We start from the raw sequence: 24974 nt of genomic DNA, 5'->3' as shown, positions 1-24974 counted from the left end.
CCTCCACTGAATCTTAAGCAGAAGTAGATCTATGTTGTGTTTGTCTCCATGTCTACATTGAAATATACGTCAACACAAAAAAATGAGGTAGATTTAAATAGCTGTCGGAAGGCTGGAGATCACATTGCGTAATTTTAAAGGTGATATCGGGGAAAGCCTTTAATGTGGACACGTACAGGTTCATGTTTACCCAAGTTCTCTCCGCTCCTTGCTGTTGCTCCACTAGTGCCGCCTCAGAAGTAGCCCAGCATTATCTCATTTTGGCAGCTCAGTTTAGTCTACGGCTCCACTCAAGCATAGCATACATTAGCTGCTCAGCTTGGCCTCGAAAAAGCACTCTGTGGTATTACTATCTCGTTTAAATTTGTGAATAGGCTTTAAGGGTAGAAGACTGCAGTTTAGTATTGCTATGTCGGAGTGATTGTATGTCCTAGAATTAGGAATTCGTCAAGACAATGCCAATGTGGTCGACGACGAGTGTACCCTCGATGTGACTAGTGGAGCAACAATCAATAAATGTAACTTCAAGAGCTCATTGGGATAAGTTATTCATACAGTGTATTGGCTCGACAGTTTTAGGGAAAATATTTTTCAGCAAAGGCAATAAAAAAACACACATTTTGGTTTTTGTCTTTTGAAGACCAGGACAGTTAAAGGTTTGAAATGTACTGTACAGTGTTCTCTCCTGATGCTCCGCCCTCTCTGCTCATCTGTCCCTCCTCTGGTATGTTAGAGTGAGTGATGCAGTATCAGGGGACTGAGCTGGCCTTGTCGGGTCAGGTTACACGCAGCCACACTGACTGGCCGACAGCTCTCTGATTGTATGGTATTTGTAGTTGTTGTCCAAAAACGAGATATCCTCCTCATATGAGGTGGGCCGGCAGCAGGGGTTTTGGCGGATTTTTTTACCCAGAAGTCTCTTCTTCACGGAGGCCAGGGTGAGGTCGTAGTTGCGTCGGCTGGCCGAGCACTTGCCGCTGCAGTATCGGAAGAGGATGATCTCGTCGCCCTCGTAGCCAAGCTCCAGCTGGCTCACGGTGACCTCCAAGTCCAGCAGTGAGCACGGTTTCGTCACCTTCCGGGCGCGCTTAGTCCTTTTGCTCTCGTTGGCGTCCCCCCGGGCCTTTCGTTCCACCAGTGCCCCGATAACTTGCTTGAGTTCTCCCTCTGTGAAGCTCTGGAACATGTCCATGACTGCAAAATAAAATAAGAGGGGAACAGCAATCTCTTAGAACAAATGACAAAAGACAAGAGAGGAAATATTGTTACATGCATGATGTATTTGATCGCTTCCTAGAACTTTCTAGAACTTTCCAGAAATTACAGAAGAAATATTTTATGATGTCCACATGAAGTAAAGAACCAAATAAGTGCATATAATGCACCATGTACACAAACATTATGTTTTATACATATACATATACTTTGGTCAGAAATTGACTCATGCATTTTATAATAGTATGAGATTCTGTAAGCTTTCCTGCTGGCTTCTTGTTTCTAAGAAACTTCAACTTGACTGGAGCTTGGCAGGGCTTTTAAAGAACTGAATATAAAAGACTGCACTCAATCAGCCCCGTGAAGATCACCCCATTTCCGCACTGTGGTATGACAGATTACGTGCTTAGAGCAGTCCGGGGTCACAAGCCCAATTTAAGCCAGAAAAGATCCCCCCCATGATTAGAATTGTGTGGTGATTTGAATGCACTGCTCTGGCCACTGAGTGGAATCAAGTGTCTCAAGATTGTGTTGTTCTTAATATGAATTCAAATAATCGTCACATTGAAAGACTTCGAGGAGTATTTTTGAAATACTGAAAAAATCACACAGTAATAGTTGAGATTGGACCAGGAATGTTCTGGAAAATAAGAGTGAAAACATAATGATATAATTCTATAAAAACTACTATATGCCAACAATTTATGTTTCCTGTCTTTTAAATAGATAGTCCCACAAAACAAATGTGCAGACAACTCTATCCCCAGTCTGTGTGAGTGAGTGAGACCCACTTAGTAAGGCTCTCTTCGTCAATCCTCTCATTACCTTAAGACACTTCTTCGGTGATTGGATTGTTGTTAACACTCTCTGTGTTTTTGCCTGTGAGTGTGTGTACTTTGAACATACGGATATTTGAGTGTGTGTATGTGTGTGTGTATGTGTGCGAGTGTGTGTAAGTGTGCATGTGTGTGTGAGGTGTGCATGTGTGTGTGTGTGTGTTTGTGTGCATGTGTGTGTGTGCAGAGCATGCATAGATGTGTCAGAATTGGTTTGAAATATGTGTTGCAACTCCATTGGATCTGTGTCCAAGCGTCCAGGTGTTTCTCAACAGAGTGGACCATAAAAATGAAAACCATATTCTGTGTTTACTTTATTACAGCGCTGGCTGCATTTGCGTCTCCTTCTATTTGGGTTGCCACAGGTTAACCACGACGAACTGCGTGATGAATGCATTGTGTTCTGCGTTGAAGGTAAGAGTCCGCTGGTTTATACTGGTCATGGCTTTGAGACAATGCTGTGTAAATGTTTACACTCTGGAGTGAAAACAGAATTCCTTGCATCTGACCTCAACCTTATTAATAAGCATGGAACATAATCACATTCTACGCCACATCAGAGTTTATGTTCTACAAATAAGATGTAGAAATAATTTTATGTCTTTCTCAAAGGTATTTTCACCAGATAACTAAAGTTTGTACTTAATTTCGTTCCTTCGGATAAAATGCAATGTTCTTAATTTGCATATGTATGACACTATGGGTAGCACACATGTGTCTCATATTATTTTATTTTAATATTTTGTTGAAAATATTATTTTAACAATTGGCACTGTGTTAACAACATAATCTTGATGATCTCACAACATTATTTCAGATATATTTTAAGCTATATGGGCAAATTATTATTTTGTCCACACATATAGATAATAGATCATTGTTTTACAGGCATAATAGTATTTTAGCAACTCTAGTCTCACTGTGAAGCCAGTCGTTTTAATGTTAGAGCATTTGTCATGCATCATTGGGCCATCTCTGGCCAGACATTTGAAAGCAGGAGACATGGGGTTTGGGACAGGATACAATATGTTTTCTACATCATGTTATCTTGGTTGCATTTCCACATTGATGTATTTGTACTCAATAGGGTGCAGAGAATATTTCCTAGAAAGTTATTGTAATTAGGACTGCACTGGTACAGCTATGCATGGAAAATAAACTGGCAGTTCAATTGACATGCATATCTGGGGAGACTTTTGGATAATCCAAGGAATCACTGAGAGCGAGAAAACAGCATGTAAACGATACATTTCCCCTTACACTCTGAAAGCACCGAGTTGCCTCCCTCTGTTGATCTGCGCTTGCGTCGATGCTCGCTGCCTAAGGATGTGGAGGCATTGGAGGCGGTGGGCGAGGGGGATCTCGGTAAGGAGTCCCTGGAGAGAAGGTGACCCGTCCTGGCTGGAGCCATTCTAGTGCGGAGGACGGATAGTGCTGCACCACAGAGTGTCAAGGCAATGGCGGCGCACTTCCATAACTTCATCTTAGAATGAGTAAGATCATTGACACTTCACAAAAGAAACAAACACAGAAGACAGGTTACAAAGCCATTCATAACTTCATCTTAGAATGAATAAGATCATTGACACTTCACAAAATAAACAAACACAGATTACCTGTAACGAAGACCTTCATAACATCAACATCTAAGCTACAACAACAAACTGTTGCACGTGGGGTTTTTTCCATCATTGTTTTTCTTCTATCATTTGTAGGTAAACTATTAAGAATCTCTCAGCGTTCTGTTGCGTCAAATCCAAATTTCATTCACAGATGTTATCACAAGTGTTTTTGCCATTGTCAAATTTTTGTGCTCCTCTGCTCAAGAGATCCCAGAGTAAATCCCTGAACTGTTACAGGTGTGGATTGCTACAGAGGCAAGGTGTAGTCCGCCCAGATTGGCCGTGTAAAGACGAGGTATTTCAATTTCAGCCCGCGTTCCCTGGGCACGTTTATTTATTGTTTCTTACAGTTCAATATATTAACAGTGACGGGAGGAGTCCAGTCAGCAGAGTGGGCTATACCTCTGGCCTGCTTTCAGCACACATGAAAAGTCTATTAGTGGTAGACTTCAGCGATCTCTGCTACCCCTGGAAGATTTATCTCATCCATACCCTTTCAAACACGTCAGGAGCTTGTCAGGTATCTTTATCTTTTTCAGTGGAGACATTTGGATTCAAGACTTTTTTTTACCCACAAGGTTTTCTTTTTGTTGTCTTAGTTACTCCTAATCCAAACATCTGGGCATCACTGTCATGAAGATGGTTGTAGTTAATACTATTAGATATATTTTAAATGTGTTAAATGATTAGGGTAGTGTTATGACCACTTGACACAGGCACCTTCCCAAGGATTTATATGAACATCTGTTTGAGAGCATCTCTATTATGAGATACAACTACCATTCTTTCTGCAGCATTGAATTGATATTACTTTTCACATTTACTGGGAAAATTTGTTGGAGGGACATTTCTAATTTGAAATATCAATCTGTGGTTTTAACAAGACCCACGCTGAACCACATATCCTACAGTGCTAGCATTGTCACACGCCGTGTACAACACTGTGTGTTTTAAACGGTTCAATTTATATTCAGTCCATTCTAAAAGCTATTACAGCTTGTCAGGGACAGGAGAAAGTAGCAGGGTGCAAAACAGTTTTGCAGACCGAGAAACAGTAAACTGGCAGCGGCTGTGAGCATCCCCGGCGTTGCTTCCCTGAGCGCTTTGCCAGACTGTGGCTGGCTTTGCCTCTGTTTGGTCTCACTGGTTCACCGCTGGCTTATGGAGGCCAATAGTACACAGACTGGAAAGCTCGACACAGTATTCAGGAATTTCAGGTCATAGCATGACAGGTCTCCTGCCAGCACTCAATCATCTGGTCTTGCATTCCAACCTTTAAGAAGCATGACATGAAGGTAGCTGTCAGCTGGTTGTGAGTGGAGATGTCCTGTTATAGATTGTCTGGCGGTTTCTCTTAATGTCCTATAGATCGATCGGACACTGTTTCAATGTTTGTGGCTGTGGATATACTGTATGGTGAGGCAGACTTATTATGGTGACATTTGTGGTTGTGATTTGATGTACATAACCACAAATGCCATTCATGTTCGGTCAATATAGTTTTACCTTAAGATAGTTTCTGGTGTTTTAGCTTTTACGTAGGCTAGTTGATCTCACAAAGAGGATAGGCTGGCTCTTCACTGCTGTTTGTAGTTGATGTGCCCGGGGGCGTTTGGCTTTTGTATGGATTGATTCAGTCATAACCAAATACTAAGGTAACTATTGAACAAATGAGCACACACTTAGAGGACTACTCAGACATTCTAGCCTGAAGCAACTCTGTGTATCTCTATTGTGATTTTTAAAAAACACTATTTTATGGTGTACTATACCAAAGTACTCCAGAATGTTAAACCTGAATGAGCACTATTTTTCTCATAGACCTATATTTATCTGAACTCTGACCCCATGTTCGGGAAAGGACTCTTATGAGTTCGCCTGGTCTTATCAATATGACAAACGGCCCGAGGCAGCCTTAAATTTAATCCCCCACTCTGAAAGAAATTCAAAAGCTAATACATCTTCATAGAAATGTAATTTATGATGGCTTATTGTCCAAGGACAGGTCTTTTTAAAATATTCATGAGTAAGGGATTATGTAAAATAGTGATCTTGGCACTAAGATTTGTAAAGTCTTTGTATGGTAAAGTCTGCCTTGTTACACTTAAGGAGCCAGTGGTCCTTGCGTTACCTTTTAAGATACTTGGCCTTTGGATTGTGTCTTAGTCTCCCACTGTGAGTGAGTGTATAGAGGAAAGTGAGGCTTCTTGATTCTAGTATTCCTTAGATGACTTTCCAAAAATGTTCAGCATTATTTCTCTCAAGTGCACCACAATTAGGAAACCCCCATTGCCCGCTAAGTGCCATACTTGTTCAAGTTCAGTCCTCACAAAGAGGAAATGAAACATACCAAACCGGTTTCTGTTTACAGGAAACAGAATGCAAACAAAAGCTCAACAGATTGTTTAGTCAAGAGGGTCCTTAACTCTAGTAGGATGGTCACAATAGTGTCCAGGGTCACAGTATGCCAGCAGAACTTTCTCAGGCTTAGGAAACAATGAGACAAAATGATTAATCCATGTGTATTGTCCTTCTGTACCCCAATTGCCACAGTAAATATAATTGATGTGAACCATAGACTGGACCATGGACCTCACCTTAACCAGGAAACATGATGTTCACAACATGTGCTCCAGCCTACATCTCGTGCACATCATGTAATCCACAGAATACTGGGAGAAGAAAAAGTCAGGGCATGTTTCTGAATCAGTACAGTCCAGCAGCCATGTTTCTTAAGACCTGTACCCACATTTCAATTTAGAATTTACTGTATAAATTAAAATAATATCCTATTTTAATATCACATTATGTCATGTAGTTTACATAAACCTAAAAAGGCCACAAACTAAGCCATGCTTTTGTTATTCAATGCTTGATCTGATTGATACTAGAATTCAGAGCTTCTTAGGCAAAGACGCAAGCATACACACAAGCAGCCCGGTCGTATATTCCCCTAGTGTGTGTTTACAAATTCTTCTGCTCCTTTACTTTTGAGACATTTATCTCAAGCTGAAGAGAGTGACGCATTAGTCAGCAAAGAGCTGGAAGGTGCAGCAATATTAAAAGAGCCATGCACTTAAGATCCAGAGTGGGATTAGAGCGAATGCAGGCTGGGAGACTGGTGTCACGTGGCCCCGGTTTCAGGTGACTGCCAGGTTGAAGGTGGACGGCTCACTATCATGAACATCTCATCATCCTCTGGGCTCAGGGGCCATTCGGGCTCCTTTGACGGGCTCAGAGCCAACAAGTACACCCCAGTGGACAGGCTCAGCAGCTAAAGGTCATCTGTAATTACAGCTTCATGATCGCCTCAGACTGGCTCCCTTGTGGAGCCGCTTTGAAGCCATGTCTGTGTGTAATGGACTGGACAAATTTGGATTTAGTCAAATTAATTCAAATCTTTTCAAGCCTGGATTGAAGTGAACTGGACTGGAACTGAAGAAGAATAGACTGGACTGTACTGAAATCAACTGAATTGATTCCACCAATTAACTGATAGGCTGACAAACGTGCTATGGTGTTTTTTTCAGAATGAAACTGCCATCATCATAGCGACAGCAGTGCATAGCATATTCCTTTGTCACAGCTTTCTCTGCAGACTTGCGTGACAGGTGCTTTCAATCAAATGATATCAAATTGGAACAAGATGTGAAGACTGTACGTGCTCTACCTACATAATAAAAGCATTTTCCGTGAACTAGTTGATCTTTGAACCTGAACACTTGGGCTGATTCACAACTCTGAGACTGACAATGCTACAACTGGGACTCAGCCCTGGTCATTAATCCCATAGGCCGCAGCCTGAAGGCGGGTGCAGGACTGGTGCTTTATCTCCCAGCATGCTCTCTGCTCTATGGAGAATCCATGCGAAACTAATGTCTACCATATCAAGCCACTAAAAGCAACTAGAAAAAATTTGCACTTCGGAGTCATATTTTTCTAAATCATCTCCAAAGGGATCGCTAAGGTTCACAGACTATTGCCTGATCTTCCTTTCCCAAGGTTTCAAATTTGGCTTTTGCAGCCAATTTCTAGACCCTTTGCACTCTGTGTTGCCAAAATCGATTTGAAACAAAAGATACAGATGTCTCACAAATGACGTAACCTCATTGTGTATTTGTTAATGTTGCACAAGATGGATGGTGTGGACTAAACCAGGACCTATAAACGATGTTTGTCAAAGATGTCTACCGATGACTAAGAAGTGACTCACAAAGTAGTTATTTTACAGATAACATCACATCTCCCTACATTCAAGGAAGTGCTCCTCAGTCTTAACATATGACTCTCTGTAGGCACTATCAGCAAAATATGGTCAATAACCAAAAGTAAATATCTAGACAATTCGAGTTATCTAGAAATATCTAGACAATTGTTTTTTATTTTTTTTATTTACTTAAATGTTATTTTAACTATTTTCAATAGTATGTGAGCTTTTCTCAGGATTGGAGCAAAAACTCCATACTTATGTTTAACCTTTAAGGAACAACAGGAGAATATCACGTTTTAAATACCATGTAAATTATATAACTTCTTCATAAAGTAAATACTTGTAATGAATATGTAGAAATCAAGAACATGTTTTACAACTCCGGTGAAAAGCGTGACAGAGGGATTTTCATGCTTCAGATTTTGAATCGTAGTTGATGAGAGAAGGCCCAGAGCTACTCCCTAACATGTGCTAAATCATTCCCCATTGCCATTGCTGTTCCTTTCTTTATGGAAAGGATGTCTGTCTGCCTCAACGATGTCTGTCTGCCTCATTGTTCTCTATTAAGATGCTCTAACCTTGGCCATTATTGCACTGTAACCTTGAGGTCATGCACCACTGTTCAATAGGATTATTTATTTTAATGGCACTTTCTCAGAAACAGTTGGGATGCCATTTCAATAAAGAGAACCATGCAAGTGGTATCTTAAGGAGAAAAGTGAAACTTCCTTACGTTTGCTAATATAGCTACTTTATAGGGGCTGTATGCATTTCTCATATTTGATATGTAGATTTTTCACGATATTAATGGCTTTCATTTCACAGATAAACTACAGTTTCCATTTGATTGTGTATTGAATCAATAGATCGTATGATAATGGTTATTTAAGTTAATTCTCAATGCAGGTGAGCTTTATACTGCCCTTCATCACGTTTAAAAACCTAAACAATAACATTTGAGATAGTCAACCGGCACAGGAGATTTGTAAATTTTTATATTAAATGAAGTATAGGGCTTTTTCCTCAAGCATGTTTGTATTTAATTATTTAAAAGTTACAAAGCTTCATATGATATAGCTTGAACCCACACATCCACACATCTGGAACTGAGTACACACAAACCGATTCCTTTGATGCTTGTGAGCTCTTACAGATATGGAACCACGTTCCAAGTGCAGAATCATTTTCATTTCCACCACATGCAACAAAGGTTTAATTCGGCATGGTGGTGTGAGGTGCTATCAAAATGTTCCAATACTATTCCAGTTGCAAACAAACAGATTTTGTGTTGTGCGCCAGGATCGATGGATCACCATCAAGGAAGTTGCTGACACCATCAATGTGTCATTTGGACCAGTTCAGACAATCCTCACATTCAATTCGAACATGCACCTGGTCGCTAGCAAATACGAGCCCAGGGTCCTAACTGCTGAGCATAAGCAGCACCATCTCAAAGTCTGCAGTGATTTCCGCCAACAGACCGGGATGACCCAACCTTCATGTCAAGGATCATCACCGGCGGTGATAATTGGGCCTGTAGCTACGTATGGCCAAGAGAGCAAACAGCAGGGTTCCCAGTGGGTGAGGCTGCACTCTCCAAGAGGAGGAGTGCGCCCAAAGGCAGGTTCTTTATTTTCTTTGACATTTGCTGTGCACTGTGAGTCATACTGTCAAAGCTGAGTTCTACTGTAACGTTCAGAGGTGTCTGAAGGGGAACAGACGGTGCAAATCCATCATGACAACACACCCGTTCACAGTGTCTTGAAAACGGGAGGGTTTTTAAGTCTCCCCAACGCGATGGTTGGTCCCCACTCCCATTCACTGGATTTTGCTCGCAGCGATTTCTTCCTCTTCCCCAAGACGAAGTTCAGGCTGAAGTCGCCGTTTTGACACATTAGGGTAGATCCAGTGCTTGACATGCTTAATAGTATGGGACATCCATCCAGGGAGTGTTACAAGCATGATGGGAGCACTGGGAGTGGTGTATCGCTGCACAGTTTGACTACTTCAACATGCCACTTCTCTGCCTGTTTGCAGAGGCCATTCATTCATCCATTCATTCATTCATTCATTCATTCATTCATTCACAGAGATGGGCAGTATTTCAATTACTTGAATTTGAAATACTAGTTTATTTACTTTTGAGTATTTTGTAATTTGTATTTGATAGGGCCGATAAAAAATGTAATGTAATTTGTAACAAAATACTTTAGAGTGGATTCATTTTGTATTTAAAATACTCCAAATACTTTCTCCAGTGTTTACGCAGAAGGAGATTTTTTTCTGTCGGATTCTACCACTACCATCTGATCTGCCTCTGAATGTCATTGTGGTGCTTCTTATGGCCCGCCCCTTTTTGGGGCGAAAAGGAAATCACCCCAGATCTCTCTCACTCTCATGTTAAATCAATTTTTTTCAAAAAACAGGGCTCAGGTCGAAAACTTAGATAGCTGTCTTGATCCTTGTCAATTTATCTTCATTCGTACACCGACCAAAAGAAGGTTCTTTCAAAGAGCGAATCAAGTTGTTGCACTGAACGTTAGCCATCTTGACAGAATAAGCCGTATGATGTCCTTATACGCAATTACGTATGACGAAAGCATGGTGAGGATATCCCTCCCAGAAGCCATGGAGATTGTAATGAGAGCCCTGTTTTGTGAAAACATGAAAGTCACACAGCTGCTGCCTGCAAAAATATATACCCTATATACAAAATCAATCCAGTTGTTGTCTTTTAATAGCTTTGCTTAGTTACACTGACATTCTGTGACTGTTCTTCCTTTTTTACTGGGTTCACCAGAGCTTTGTGTACATTATATAGCCCCTTAGCCAGGGCCCATAGACATATTTATGTCAATCTAAATAGTCTGAATAGCCAAGTCACATTGCCAAAAATACTGATGTATACCTATATTCAGCAAAAAATTTAACTGACAGGTGTAATAGGCGGAATATGTGTGCCGGGGCAGGGGCACTCTATGGGGTTTCATAAAGTCATTGTGTAAATTACCCACTATAGAGGTGCTGCACCACCCACAAATATATCCACATGTATGTCTGTGTATATTTAAATAACCCACCTGACACACTGATCAGGGTGATTGATTGGCTAATTAATCACTGGCATGATTCAGCCACATCACAAAGTGAAAAGTGGTGATATACTAAGCAACCGGGTTCTGAAATGATAGTTTCCAAAGTGTCATGGAATTGACATTCCTCATACATCCAAGTTAGGTGTTTAATCCACTTTCACCTTCCTTTAACAATAATCTCCACCACTTGGAGTAAAAATACAGAGCTTCCCTGCTTCAAGACTTGAGGCTTCAGCACAGAGGAGGTAAGGAAGGCTGTATCTGAGGGAGAGTTCAATTCTGTCTTTGTAAACGCAATGTTTGGCCTTTGCTTTCTTCTTGCCGCCCCTTACAATTTTAAACAAGAATAAATTCATCCACAATATACTAGCTATAAAATATTGATGGAGATGTTCTGGGGTCTGCAGAAATCCCACATGGATTCACTTCGATGGGTCTCAGTTATGCTAGCTTTCTCTATGCTGACAGCTGAGGTATGGCACGTGTTTGAGACTTGTTTGGTACTTGTTGAGTACCTTTGGATTCGTTTTTATCACACACAGACTATACTACACAGATAATAAACATTGTCAGACCCAAAATTCAAAAAGAAATGGAGAAAATTCACAAAACAATCTTGGTATGACAAGACAAATTCTGTGTCATGGCAAATGTGCAGTTTCCTGTTATTGACTTTTTCCACTACAGTAACTCAAATTAACTTCTTTGCAACAATCAGTTATCTGGCGAATGAATTAGATGTACAAAAAAACCTGCCAAAGACCATTTTTATCTATTCTTATTTGATCTATTTATATATTCTGAATTCTTTTTTTAGGGGGGCAGCTCGTGTTAAATTGAAGTCAGACCTCACTGGTGATTAACCATGCCAATGTAAGCTGCAGCTTAAGCTGAATAAATAGGATGCGTCCTTACCGTTTGCCCGGCTTATCCAGACTCGTATGTGTGTGGACCTCTTCTTGTGACCTTTAGGGAGAATCTACATAGATCAATAATTCCAGACAGTCTGCTTCACTGTAGGCAGAAGAGAGAGAGAGAGAGAGTTGCTGTGCTGAGCTGCTGTGCTTATCACCGAGACAAGCAGTCCTCAGAGTGGTCCGGTAGTGCTGAAGTTCGCCCCAAAAATGGTTTCATCCATGGACTCATGTTGTGCAGAAAGTTGGCCCAAATCCCCATCTCGCATTTATGTAATTATTTTACAAATGTACCTTGAGGTATTGTAAATAAGAAAAGCCGTTTTCTTTAGGGGGTAAAAAACACCAAGCTTTTTCAAATGTAATACTTAAAGTAGGAAATGATTCCCAGGCCTCCACTGAATTTGACTCTTAAGATTGTTTTCTTTGGCTAAATGAGCAAATCAGAAGAAAAGTCGCAATAATGAGAGGACAGATCGTTTTCGGAAGGGTCCTTCTGCAGCTCGACACCAGCACGCAAATCTCGTGCACTCCTCTTCGCTCTTCACGGGATCCGACGGCTGAACAAGTCTTTTTTCTTGCATCTGAAACTCAACACACTGAGGTGGCTGCACTCCAGGCTGCTCGTGAAAGCTGTTACCTCCCAGATCCCTCCAAGATGGTTCAGGGCGAAGGAAGGATGATTGGCTGATGATTAGATTCCAAAGGAAGCTGTTCAATACTGCTGTTTCAATCTCTGGAAAGGTGCTGATGTCTTCATCAAGAAAGAACTAGAAAGAAAATGCATCTCTGTCAGTTTAAAAAGAGTGGAAAAATCAGAGACAATTTTTTCATGGACCAAAACATCCAGGGGAGTGACAATTACATGCAGATACATACCCTGCTTCAGCAACTCCTCAGAAGTGGTGGAAACACCACAAGTGATTCCCTCACCCTCTGATCCTGTTAGTCCAGTGGATTACTGGCGTGACAGCTGCTACCTGTTATGCCTGGGACAGGACAGTCTAAAATAAAGTAAAGCCTCTGCTAGGGGCCTCAGTGAAGCAGTTAAGCACGGACTGTATTCCTCAGTCAGGAGGGAAGTCCTCTGACAGAGAGCGAAGTGGAGCGCAGGACTGAGGACTGCTCTGGCACAGTGGGATGGTTGTGTAGGGATGGCGGGGGCAGTTTGCAGGGGGCGGGGGGAGTGAGAGGTAGAGGTTGGGGGGGGCGGTAGGAGGAGGATTCTCAGGAGGCAGTACAGTACCCCCCCCCCCCCCCCCCCCCCCCCTCCCTGACACAACACTTTTTCACACAGACTAGCTCCTCCTCTCCAGAGAACAGTCTGCTAGGGTGCTTCCACTGTGCTAATAGGTGATGACTGGCTCCGGTAGGATGGCGTGTCAGTGTGTGTCTGCATGAGAGAGAGAGAGATGATTGTTTTGAACAAGTATCAGAGTGTGTTCATGACTTGTAGCCTATGTCTGGTTGTGTGTCTGTGCGTTAATAAGCAAAATAAAGATTATTTTGTGCAAATGGGGGAAAATCATAATGAATTCTATAATGAATTATATGGGATAATTTAATTCAGTTAACACACTGCTGACATGAGTCTCAAGTGTTGTCTATGCACTAATTTGCACTGTTAGTATTCTGAGTAAATAGTTGGGTGACAGATTGTAGTAAATCACATACTTGTCAATTTCTTGTAACTTTACATTGCCTGCATTCCAATTGCACGTATTGTATCTATCTATCTACCAGAAAAGCTGTAAATCACAGCATTGTTTATCATGCAAACAGGAGTGCACACATGTTGTGAGATGTAAATCAATTGAGGGCATTTTGCAAATCAGATCCAGCACAGGCTTAACATTGCACAGGCCACTGCCAGCACAAGGTCATGACAAGGGTCAGTCACCATGAAAAACACGGGGAAATGCCAATCCTAGAGAGCTGGAACATCTTTGAACAACATGTCCTCACTGAAGTTGGTTAACATCAGTTATTACAAAAATAATCAACTGAATTACCTCGATCCATCCCCCCATCCATATTTCCAGCTGCAGTGAAATTGAGAAAGTTTTATTTTTACTTAAATAGCTGGTTTGGTTAGAAGCCTGACGGTGTGTTAACAAGGGGTTTATTTACTCCCTCTGTGGTGCAGTGCAAATCTGCAGTTGGTGTGGTCTGGGTTCCCACCAGAAAGCACATAAACACTCTGGTGGAATTAGTCTGTCCAACATCAAGTCTGTTCGGGGTGTTATTGTAGTTTTGAGCTTTTGGGGTCTGGGTGAATTAAGAGGTTGTGATCAAAGAACTGTATTAACGCAGCGAATTCTTTACAAAAACAATTTGAAAGAAAATTACAAACAGCAGGCAAAGGATGCTTCAGCCATCCGCATGGTTCATGTAAGGTTCCCATTTCCAATTAAAACAAACAGACCTGCCCACGTGTTCTACACTAAGGTGAACAGAGCCAGGTAAAATCAGCAAAGTGGCAAAGTGGCAAAGTGGAATCAATTGCTTAGAACACAAACATGTACAAAATGTCATGAATGGCTGATAGGGTAACACAGACAGAAACATCTGTTTGTTACGAGTACAATATGTACTACCTAGGAGTGGGTCAGTGGTTGAAAAGAATGTGTTCCCCACACAGCGTCATACTGTGCAGATACTGTGAACCGAAATGATTTTCCGTTCCATTCAAGCTGGTGTACATGAATGTATAGTTCGTGCTGCAGGAACAGCAGTGAGAAAAGGCAATGTCATTTAGTTCAGAAAAGGTGTAGGTGAAAATAAAACATACATCAAGCTTTATTTTGACCATGTTGGGTCCATTATTCAAGATGTGCGGTGAGACTATGGCCAATATAATTTCATGAAATGTTTCACACGGAGGTCTGTGGAAATACATTGGCATTTCACCTCAATAGCATGCCAGTGGATAATTGGAAACAGAAGCAAACGAATAAGAAGACTACATTGTAAGCAAGAAAACACTTCATTCAAATTCTGTGTTTTTACCATCCATCTGAAATGATTTATGAATACATGGGTTGATGTGTTTTCCACCTTTGGGTGTATCTTAAGGGATAACAAACCTATTTTGAGGAAGCTTGTGTAATTAATAAACTTGCAGATGAGGACTGTTCAGGTGTGTTTTTGTTTTTAATGCATACCATATGAATAACTTTGCATGCATATAGGTTTTTGGATTTCATTACAAATATTATTCAATGGCGTCACCCTCTTGGACTGTCTCTGTTACTCATGTCTCCTGAAGCTCTCACTACATTCTGCTTATTAAGAGAACTTGATGTCTTTTTATTGATTTTGGGGCTGGAAGGTTGGAAAAAAATCACTAGAAAGTGGTTTTTGCTGTGCTAATTAATTTGCTAATAGTTTATTATCTGCCTAAAAGGGTTTAGCTCTGCCTTTGTCGAACACTGTGAACATGGGGAGTAGCACACGATTATTCTGTCGTGTCAATTGAACTGGTACAGACAAATAGTCAGTCATCATGTCATGGCTTATAAATGCAGCAAATCAGTGTAACTGGCAATCATGCAGAAATGAAAAACACTCTTCCATCCAAAACATAAAATATAAAACAAGCCTTAATAAAATAGAATAATAATGCATATTAAACACTCCTAAATAAGTGTCACTGGCAAGCATGCAGAAATGAAAAACACTCTTCCATCCAAAACATACAAATATAAAACAAGCCTTAATAAAATAGAATAATAATGCATATTAAACACTCCTAAATTAGTAATAATCTACTAATTATACACAAATTATAAATATCAGAAAATGCCTGACCCAAGATGTTTTATTTATTTTGCATGTAAATAGATTGATTCCTGTGTTACCTTTATGGTGACTTGCACCAACTGAGAGCCAGAAGAACAAGAACAAGAGACTGTACACACTGTCACAATCCATCTCTTTATTCTCAGCTCTGAAAATGAATTCTTAGGCTTGCACTGTATTGGTAAAACTTTGTCAGGAACATTATATGGAAAACAAACAAGCATGATGGACTATTTAAGAAAGGACTGAGTAGGGAAGGTAAACTTAGGGATTATGAGGTTTGTATTGTTAAGATATTTCCATGGAAGTGATCTTTGCTCTGACAGCAACACAAAGATGAAAGACAGACTAAATGAATAGCAACACCACAGTCTGCGACCAAAACATTAGACTAAAACACAGATGTAGGATGACTTTGTAGGTATAACATTTGTAAATATTGTTGTCCTTTTCTTTAGTGAAAAACATCTGAACATAGATCTTTGACAGCTTCTGAGAAACCATGACTGACTTTTGGACACTCTTGAAGCTTGTTCAGGTTTGAAAGAAATATGGTTGAAAAAACATCCTACTTTCTATACTGTCTACATCTGACCTGTTGTTCTACATTAACTTTCTATCCATATCATATGAGGACTGTGCCCTGCTGAGTCTGCCATCTGACTGATGAACCTGTCATGTTAAAGAGCTTTTTTACCAGACACCATGGCTCCGGTTACATTGTGTCAAAGCATAGCTACATTCATTATTTATTTTCATTGTCAAGAAATGCTGTTAATCTTCCACAGAAAAAGAGGTTTGAATATTTGATCAAAACCATGATTGTTTGTTACTTCAGGCAATATGTACAATTTTGTTGCAGCTGTTGTGCTTCAGTTTGCTGTCATTTGAAAACATCTTTCACATCTGACTTACTAAGTGTCAACAATGGTGTTCTCAGGAAGTCACGCTAGGGTAGATCTGAATAAAAGCTTGACGAGGTGAATGATAGTTGTGTCTTGACGAATTTCAGGTGAAAAACACCATCTGTTATACTATATTATAACAAAACTCTATTTAATTGGAGACATGATCCAGTTGGTGTACACTGGCCTTTCACACGGTCTCTGAGAGCATGCGGTGCTTGTAATAATGCTCTCAATCGCCTTTTCACATTCAGGATACATAGGGCCTAATATGTGTGCGTGTTTTTCTTTGAATTACTCTTATTACTGTGGGGGTTTGCATGTATATTTATTATTTTGTATTATTATTTGTATTATTGTTTTATTCTGTATTTATTTATTTAATTTGTACATTCATCATACTAGTTCAGGGTATAGTTGGATGATGTTATTGCTGTTAAAAAAAACATGGAGATTGTACCATTAATGCTTCCCATTTTACGCTGTATACCACTAATTTCCTTCAATAAACACATTTATAAAAAAAAGAACTCTATTTAAGCACTTAAAGGGTAGTGTCTTCTGTGTTAGCCTTGCACCATTTGTCTTCCAAAGGCGGCAATGTTTCCTCAATCTCGTAGCAGACAGTGGTAATCCCAGAGCAAAATCCCAAATCTTTTGTATAGCATACAAGTCACATTAAGTTAAAGTAAGCTAGAATCCACAACTTAACATTTCACCTCAATCCGTATTATCTCACCTCAATCCGTATTATCTTTTAAGAAGGGTCTTAAAACTTTTTTATTCTCTTTGGCATATAATTCATGATTTTTCTTTTTTACTCTCTTTTTTACTGATCTTTTGCATTTTTATTTACTTTATTGGGTTTTAAATGTTTTCTACTATTTTTTATTGTGTTTCTTTTACCTAATAAGCACATTGAGTCTATGTAAATATGAAATGTGCTATACAAATAAAGTTTGACTTGACTTGACTTGACTTGTGACTGGGGGTCTGGGGGTCCTCAATGGCTTTGGCGCCAGTTTCTTTTGAGGGAAGGATTCACATGAATTCACATGAGTTCACATGACTGAGGCATGAGGTTGATCTTCATGTATGTCAGACTCACTGTGGTGTGCTTTCAGTTTTTTTAAGTCACTAAGGGACATTTCTTAGATCATAATTAAAATCCTTAGATTCATGTTCAAGTTTAACCTCCACATCATCCACTCACATGATATCAGCATTTGCAAATGCTTTTGCACATTCATGCAAAAGGGTATGTACAAGTACAGTAGTTTAGTCTCATTGTGTAAGCCATGACATGCATATGGGTTATACTCTTATACCATATACTTTATTAGTCTCAGTAGCAAGTTATTTTCAGAATTTTTGATAAATCACTTGTCATTCAAACCCTTATTATTTTCATGAGATTGATGAGGATTTTTGTATTCGTGCAAAGGCAAAAGATAAGCGTGAAACCTCATTGGCCACCAACCCAGAGTGGATGTACCAGGCAAGCATGAGGGAAAATTCAGTAACTGCGTGACACCACATCAGTCGACGTCTTCACGATCAGGCTTTACAGAACACAAAATCTTACCTTCCTTACGCAAAATCATCTGCAGGGATGTCATTCATGAGAATGGGAGAGGTTTTGTGAGAGGCAGATTGCCATATTACATGCTGTATGTGGTCATTTGGGTCACTTTCTCCACAAGAACAGAATGAGGTAATGGCTCGGTGCACTCCAAAGAATGCAGATTACTATTCTGTCTATTTTACTCTGTACTTTCTCCATGGGCAGTTGGCAAGTTCTTTTGAAGGGCTATGATCATTATGATTAGATAACTTCACTTATTAAAGTTTTCAAAGAATGTATGTGGCATGCAAGATCCCGTTGTTTCTCTACAGGATTATGTATTGCTACTGGCCTCTCAAGTGATTTTCTGAATCCTCCTGCCATATTTATCACTAGGCGTACTTTTGAACTGAAAAAGTTGTCAGTGACATGAATAGCATTCAATTTGCTAGTTGTCATACAATAATCTGGTATGGTAATTAAATATTTTGAATGAAAGAGATAGAGAAAAAGCTATAGTAATTTAGAAATAAGGAATGTACTTTTGCCTGCCTTGGTTACAAACCATGACAAAAGGACTTGCATTTGTCAGCAATGACATATTTATTGACATAAATATTTATGTTTGAGACATAAACTAAGCATTTTGAAGCAAGTTATGGGCTTGCAATACATTGTGTGGTGCTGTTTGTATGAAATGTTTTGAGAGATGCACTTGAATGAATGATTCGAGAAATGTACCAAAGCGACTGAAAAAATCTGTAATTGATTCCTCAGCTGTATGGCTTGTATTGATGACAAAACAATCCTTAAGTGTATTTGACAAAAAGTAAGTGTGCAAAAAGTGTAACTGTGTTCTCAATAAAGAAGCAGAGTTCATTGTGTTGATCGTTATAACAAACACTAAACTCTTTGTCACATCATTAATCATTGGGGGAAAATGGCGCTTGAATCCAGATGAAAGGCTATGCTCAAGTGAAAGTATTTATTGACTTAAATGCTGGTTCATCAGTTGAAGACTTGATGGTCTATTTGGTATCATACAGCATACATCCATGCCTAGTAGTATCTGTTTAAAGATTTATTTTTAGATTAAGATTTTTTAAATCAAATTCTGTGAAGAAACAAATGGTAAAGCCTTACTTCATCCTTGTGAGATTAATGACATTGTCATGTACCCTCTCAGCCAAAGCCAACTCAGTGTCATCTGTAACTGTAGGCTCCACATTCTGATCATTCCTCAGTCAGTTTCAGATCAGAAGTGAGAGGGTGTGCACTCATAAATCATATAGAATTAAATGAGGGGTGTCATCTCTTCTACTCTCCTCTCTTCTCCTCTCCTTGCCTCTCTTTGAATGACTGACTGCTGTGAAGACAAAGTGCTCAGTGAAAACAGTCTCAGGGGGCAGCTCATGAATGTCTCCAGAATGTTCCTTTTCCGTTGCAAAAGTGAGCACACTCCTCTACTCTTCACATTTCTTAAATTTGCACTCCTGTCTGTGAGAGTGTGTGCATGCGAACATGTATGTAAGTGTATATTACAGCGAGTGTATGCGAGAGAGGGAGAGAGAGGGAGAGAGACACATAGAGTAAGAGTAAATGTGTCTGAAACAAATAGAGACAGTGTGTGTGTGTGTGTGTGTGTGTGTGTGTGTGAGATTGGATGAATGCATATGTTCAAAAAGCCTGGCCTGAGAAGTTTCCTTTCCTGAGTGTATTAGATTTCCCCTGTCTCAGCGCTCAGTAAATTATTCAGTGGTGGCATTCTCATCATTCGATAGTATGTTGGTTCAAGGCCCATTTTGTGGCCAAATATGGATTTTATATATACTTAATCCAAGTGGTGGGTTTAGATGTTTTAATTCCAAATTAATTGAAATCATTTTTTTTTTAATTGAAGTCAGACAAGTGAATTCCATGTGTGGAAATGTGACCAGTGCGCTACAATGTAAATTTAGGACAAAGTTCTCCGGTTTCTGATACATCATGTGTCTGTCTTCAATACTCTGATCTAAAAATAGATGGTGTCACACATCTCCTTATGAGATCAATACATGCAGCTTTTACTAGGATGTTTCCATGAGTGGTAGTGATTCATTTGTAAGCACATCATGGCATTAAATCATGGCTATTAACTGAGCACAGTGGTTGTTTAGCGCTAAATGAGCCAGTCTCTCTAGCCAGTCTCTCTAGTCTACTCGCCATTTAGGCCTACGACATTATCCATGACATGCTTAGACAATAGATTTGTTTTCATCTGCAATCCCCCCTTTTGAGTAACCTCACATTTAAATCACATTAATAAAATGAAAAATTAGAAAAAGAAAAAGCATGGGTAATATAGCAAATAGCATTAAAAAAATCACCATCATTTCTCAGCACGTAAAGCATTCAATGGGATGGCATCCGATCTGACAACACAAGGACATTTTTCCGGGCACCCTTTCTCCACTTACCCAGAGCTGATAAGGCAATTTATGACTGTGTCACAATATGCTTGATTCATGCCACTGGAGCAAATGCAGACACAAAGAAAACGCGATGGATCTCTGTTCCACCAGTTTGTTTATTTCTCAGGTGTTCTCAGTAGTGTCTTGTTTCTGGAGATGTTTGCCCTTGGATGTTATACACCACAGTTTTGGAGCTATTGTTTTCACCTTCTGGGTGACTTGAATATTCTCAATGCATCTGCTGACTCTGGTTCCCTCCTTGCTGAGTGAATGTGATTGAAAAGGTCGAGACACAGATGTTCTTTACATTCACGTTCACATGCAGACTGTTGAGCTGTCTTGCCATGCTTCAGAATCCTCCTTGGAGTGCTACATCTCAAGCATAACAGGGCTATGTGAACATTTTGCATTTATATGTCTAAGCTAAATGCAGCACCACAAATAGGCATGGTCCCAATTAAGGACTCCAACGTGACTGATATGAAGTGAGATTTGAATTGAACTGGATCATTCTGTGCTTTTGAACATACCCAGTCATACAGATAAAGCCAACCAGACGATTTTGTTAGATCTTGCTTGGATTTCTCACTTCAGAAAATGACAGATAAAGTGAGGGAAGTGTTTGGGTATGCAGGCTTATCAGTCTTCTTTAGACATCATTATCGATGCACAGGCAGATGTTTTGACAAGCACCACACACAGTGGATGGCAAAAGGTTATGCGCTCTCTAAAACCTCCAACGAGTGCCAATTCGGTTATCGGGTTATCTATCCTTGAAGATGTTCTAAAAGATCTCAGGTAAAGCCAGTCACAGCAAGCCTTAGAAGAACTGAATGCAAAGTTTACTGTGAATAAACAGCAGAAGTGTTAGAGCCACAGGGGCTAGAGCTGATGCTGCCAATGATAAGTCGAAAAACCAGCCAAATGTCTCTGTTGTTTTGCCAGTACTGTGGAAATGACTGGAACACTTTAAACACCCAAGCAGGAACTACTGGCTAACACAGGCTAATATTTTGATCTTAGACAAGACAACATTAGCAAAACCATTTGAGACCACTAAATAAATGGAAGTCACCACTGACTGCCATGCAGGGCGGGATTAAGAACACTAAGGGCCCTTTGTCAACACCTATTCAAAGGCCTGCCTCAACACATTATTTTCAGGCCTTCCAGGAAATTAACCAATTTGCAACCACGCTAAAATACTACATGCTGACTATCCCACCCTTAACACAGCACAGTAATAGTACTTTGGTATCAAAAACACTCAATAATCCTATTCATTTGAGTTGAGTACACTGCAATATTAAGAAAGCTGTGTAGGTATACTTAGTAATTTAGTAAACTATTTTGTTTGAAAATGTATTTTAAACTAGAGACAAGGACAAAATTAAGGCTAAATGGACAGAAAACCAGCCCGCAACTATCACATACTGAAGGCAACGTGATCATATGACACAAATTAAATGCAAGCTCTCCACAGAAAACATAGCACAGACACAAACGTTTTGGTACAGTAGTTTAGGCTATTCCACCTATTTGCTGCACCCACACATGAACAAGGAATGGGCTTCAAATGTACACCCAACCGATGTGGGTCTATTTCTCTGTCTACCAGGGCACTGGCCTAAGCCCCTCCCATTATCAATCCAGCCATTCTGGAGTCCAAGGAATACATTCTATCTGAACTGTATCACTGCATACTTGTTCCATCAGCAGTGGGTGTGAAATCCTACAGTGCCTCATATTTCTGCAGTTTATTAAAGTAGTACAATGGAGGATTTGCTAATCGCTAACGAGATGCTAGAGGCGAAACCTCTTGAAATGTGCTTACTTTGACACTAGTTCAAACTAGTGAGTCAACAACTTTCCTAACACAGTCAAACATCAAGCAAGTGCAACTCAAGACAAAGCAAGACGGCAAATAAGCTACTTAGTAGTTCGGCAGACAGTAGTAACCGGACAGCTTCAGGCAAACTTACATAACCCAGTAATATGCCTACGGACCCTGGTATGGCAATGGCACGGTGGCGATTCTCCATATTAAACGTCATTGTAGCGCCCCAATTTTTTTAAGCTGTTATTTTAAGGTAAAACTGCTAATCCTACCCCTAAAACTGAAGTACAATTCCTACATAATGCCACTTTAAGCTCCGTTTTGTCCTCTACAGTCTACAGGTATCTGAATATGATGTGTTGGCGGCACATGCTACCCCTATGTCATGTTCCATGGCAGTTGAGGTTGAGACTGAGCTTCTGGAATCTGACCTTTGCCCTTTGTTGGTTATTGAGGAGATGAGGGTCTCTGGCAGAGGTGGGCAGGAATGGAGAGTAATCTCACTCTCCGTCAGCCACCCAAAGTAAAAAATATACACAGAGTTCAGACTGGGAGAATAAACAAGCAGGAAGCCATCTGTAATCCAAAACAATGGTCATCCTGGACATACTGGAGAATTCGAGAGGATAAGGAAGGACGCTTTCTCCAATATGCCTCAACCTAATATGAAACTGAATAGATGCCTCACCAAGGCTCCCAAATGTATATACTGATGTCTAAAAAAAGGAATTTCATATGAAATCCTCCGACATCCTTTGATGTGTTAAGCTTTATAAACTGCAGTACACCCAGACTTACAGAGGGTTTAATGGCCATGTCAGGGTCATGACTCCTTCACCTGGCAATGCTTGCTTCAAGGCTGTGTGACTGATAGCTGAATGACTGCATTTACTGCTCTTCACTCTGTGGCATAATCAATCACAAGCCACTTCTGAGGCCCTGATCGATACTCCCCCAAGCCTTCTTTGAATGGAAGCACAAAAGGTTCATATGGGGTTCTTCTCGATGTTCAGCTAATACATAATGGCATTTACTGACTACATTTAGTCATGTTGAGTATTATTCCTGCAATAACATGCTAACACCATACAATAGTTGACTACACATATACATCTTGTATTGGCATGCATGTTTGTGGTTTTCCATGTCTTTTTTTTTTTTAATTAAATGTATTTCTATATTTAGCCATCTTCTTCTGCAGTTCCCTGTCAATTCTAATGAGCACTGTAGGTGGAAAAAGAAGCTGATAAGGGTTTTCCCTGGTTTTCCATTATTCATTGATTTTTGGGAGCTGGCATGAATTCAGTTCTGCAATTCAGCAAGAAACACAGGATGCATATTTCTGAAGTTGCTTACCTCTGTTAGCTTGCGTCTCTGCTTATTTTTTAATGCGGCATAAGATCAATCATATTACCAAATTTGTTAAAAATTGGTTTATGCATCTATAATGTGTACTGTATTGTACATTATGTTTTAAGGGTGGTTGGAAATTGAAGAAAGTAGATCTGCCAGCTCAGCTAAGTCAAAAGACGCTTTTAAATCTGAAGAGCCCAGCATCTCTGCGGAAGCCAAAACGCAGTTAGCATCGACCCTGACCCTTTGTACGTCAAGACACGATTGACAGGGGCATCACTCTTTGCAGCTGGAGCTAAGCCCACAGTCTTTCAGTGAGGTTTGCCGAAAGAGGCTCTGCATTAAAACATGAGCCGACCGGTGAAGCACTCGGGTAGGTCGTAGTACAAAAGCGAACCACAGGAGCACTCCAGACGCAATGTGGGTCTCCAGAGTGACATTTATTTATTGTGATATCCGCGATGGAGGCAGGAAGAGATATTGCAAGGGTCAAATCCACCGAGACTGCTCCGAAGAGTCGAAGAAAATGGTTGATATCAGGACGAGTTAAAAGCTTTTCTTCAATGACTCATTTGACTGTCATCAAAGCACTCACTGTCATTTGGGAGCAGATGCTACCCAGGAAAAAAATGATATGGCCTCAAAAGACATATTTTCTTAGTTCTTTGTATTGTTCTTGAAATATAATAAATTAGGCTAATTGTGCTTATAATATTTCAGAGCTGCGTATATGCTTATAGGCTATTAGAAACTCGATGTTCAGAGCAGCATTTTCATTTTCAAATTTTACATTGATATTTTTTTGTGCGAGAGGAGCAGATAAAAGTACACCAGGCACGTACTGGCTATTCGGGCCAAGCGCAGGAGATTGGCGGTTGATGTCGGAGCAACTACAAGTTCCACAGTGTGTTGTGATGACTGCTATGATGAGACCAGACGTGGTGGTGTGTTCTGAGTGCGAGTGCAATGTTTTCATTATTCTTTGTTAAAATGCGATTGAGGAAGCCTTTAAAAAGAAGTATGCCGAACTAGCAGAAGCAAGATAACGAGGTTGGGACACACGATCAGTGGAGGTAGGTGTTAGAGGCTTTGTAGCTAATTCAACCACAATGCTTCTGGTGGATTTTGGTTTTCAAGAATGGCCATTCAAAGGATTTTAAAGGAGTTGTATG

At 40.1% G+C, this 24974-nt stretch overlaps 1 protein-coding gene across 1 annotated transcript; it reads right to left on the bottom strand.

The window, feature by feature from the left end:
* Positions 1-781: 781 nt before the first annotated feature.
* nrtn (neurturin) lies at positions 782-3537 on the bottom strand (the record flags this gene model as incomplete). Its single annotated transcript, XM_080832926.1, has 2 exons — positions 3312-3537; positions 782-1194 (listed from the first exon to the last, which is right to left on the bottom strand). Exons 1-2 carry the CDS (start codon positions 3532-3534, stop codon positions 782-784), a joined length of 636 nt encoding a protein of 211 aa, XP_080689052.1. The 5' UTR covers positions 3535-3537.
* Between the last annotated feature and the right edge of the window lie 21437 nt (positions 3538-24974).

This window comes from Sprattus sprattus (assembly GCF_963457725.1).
Source record: "Sprattus sprattus genome assembly, chromosome: 2".
NCBI classification, from domain to species: Eukaryota; Metazoa; Chordata; class Actinopteri; order Clupeiformes; family Clupeidae; genus Sprattus; species Sprattus sprattus.
Note: the sequence above shows the minus strand (reverse complement) of the source record. Positions and strands in the feature narration are given on the sequence as shown.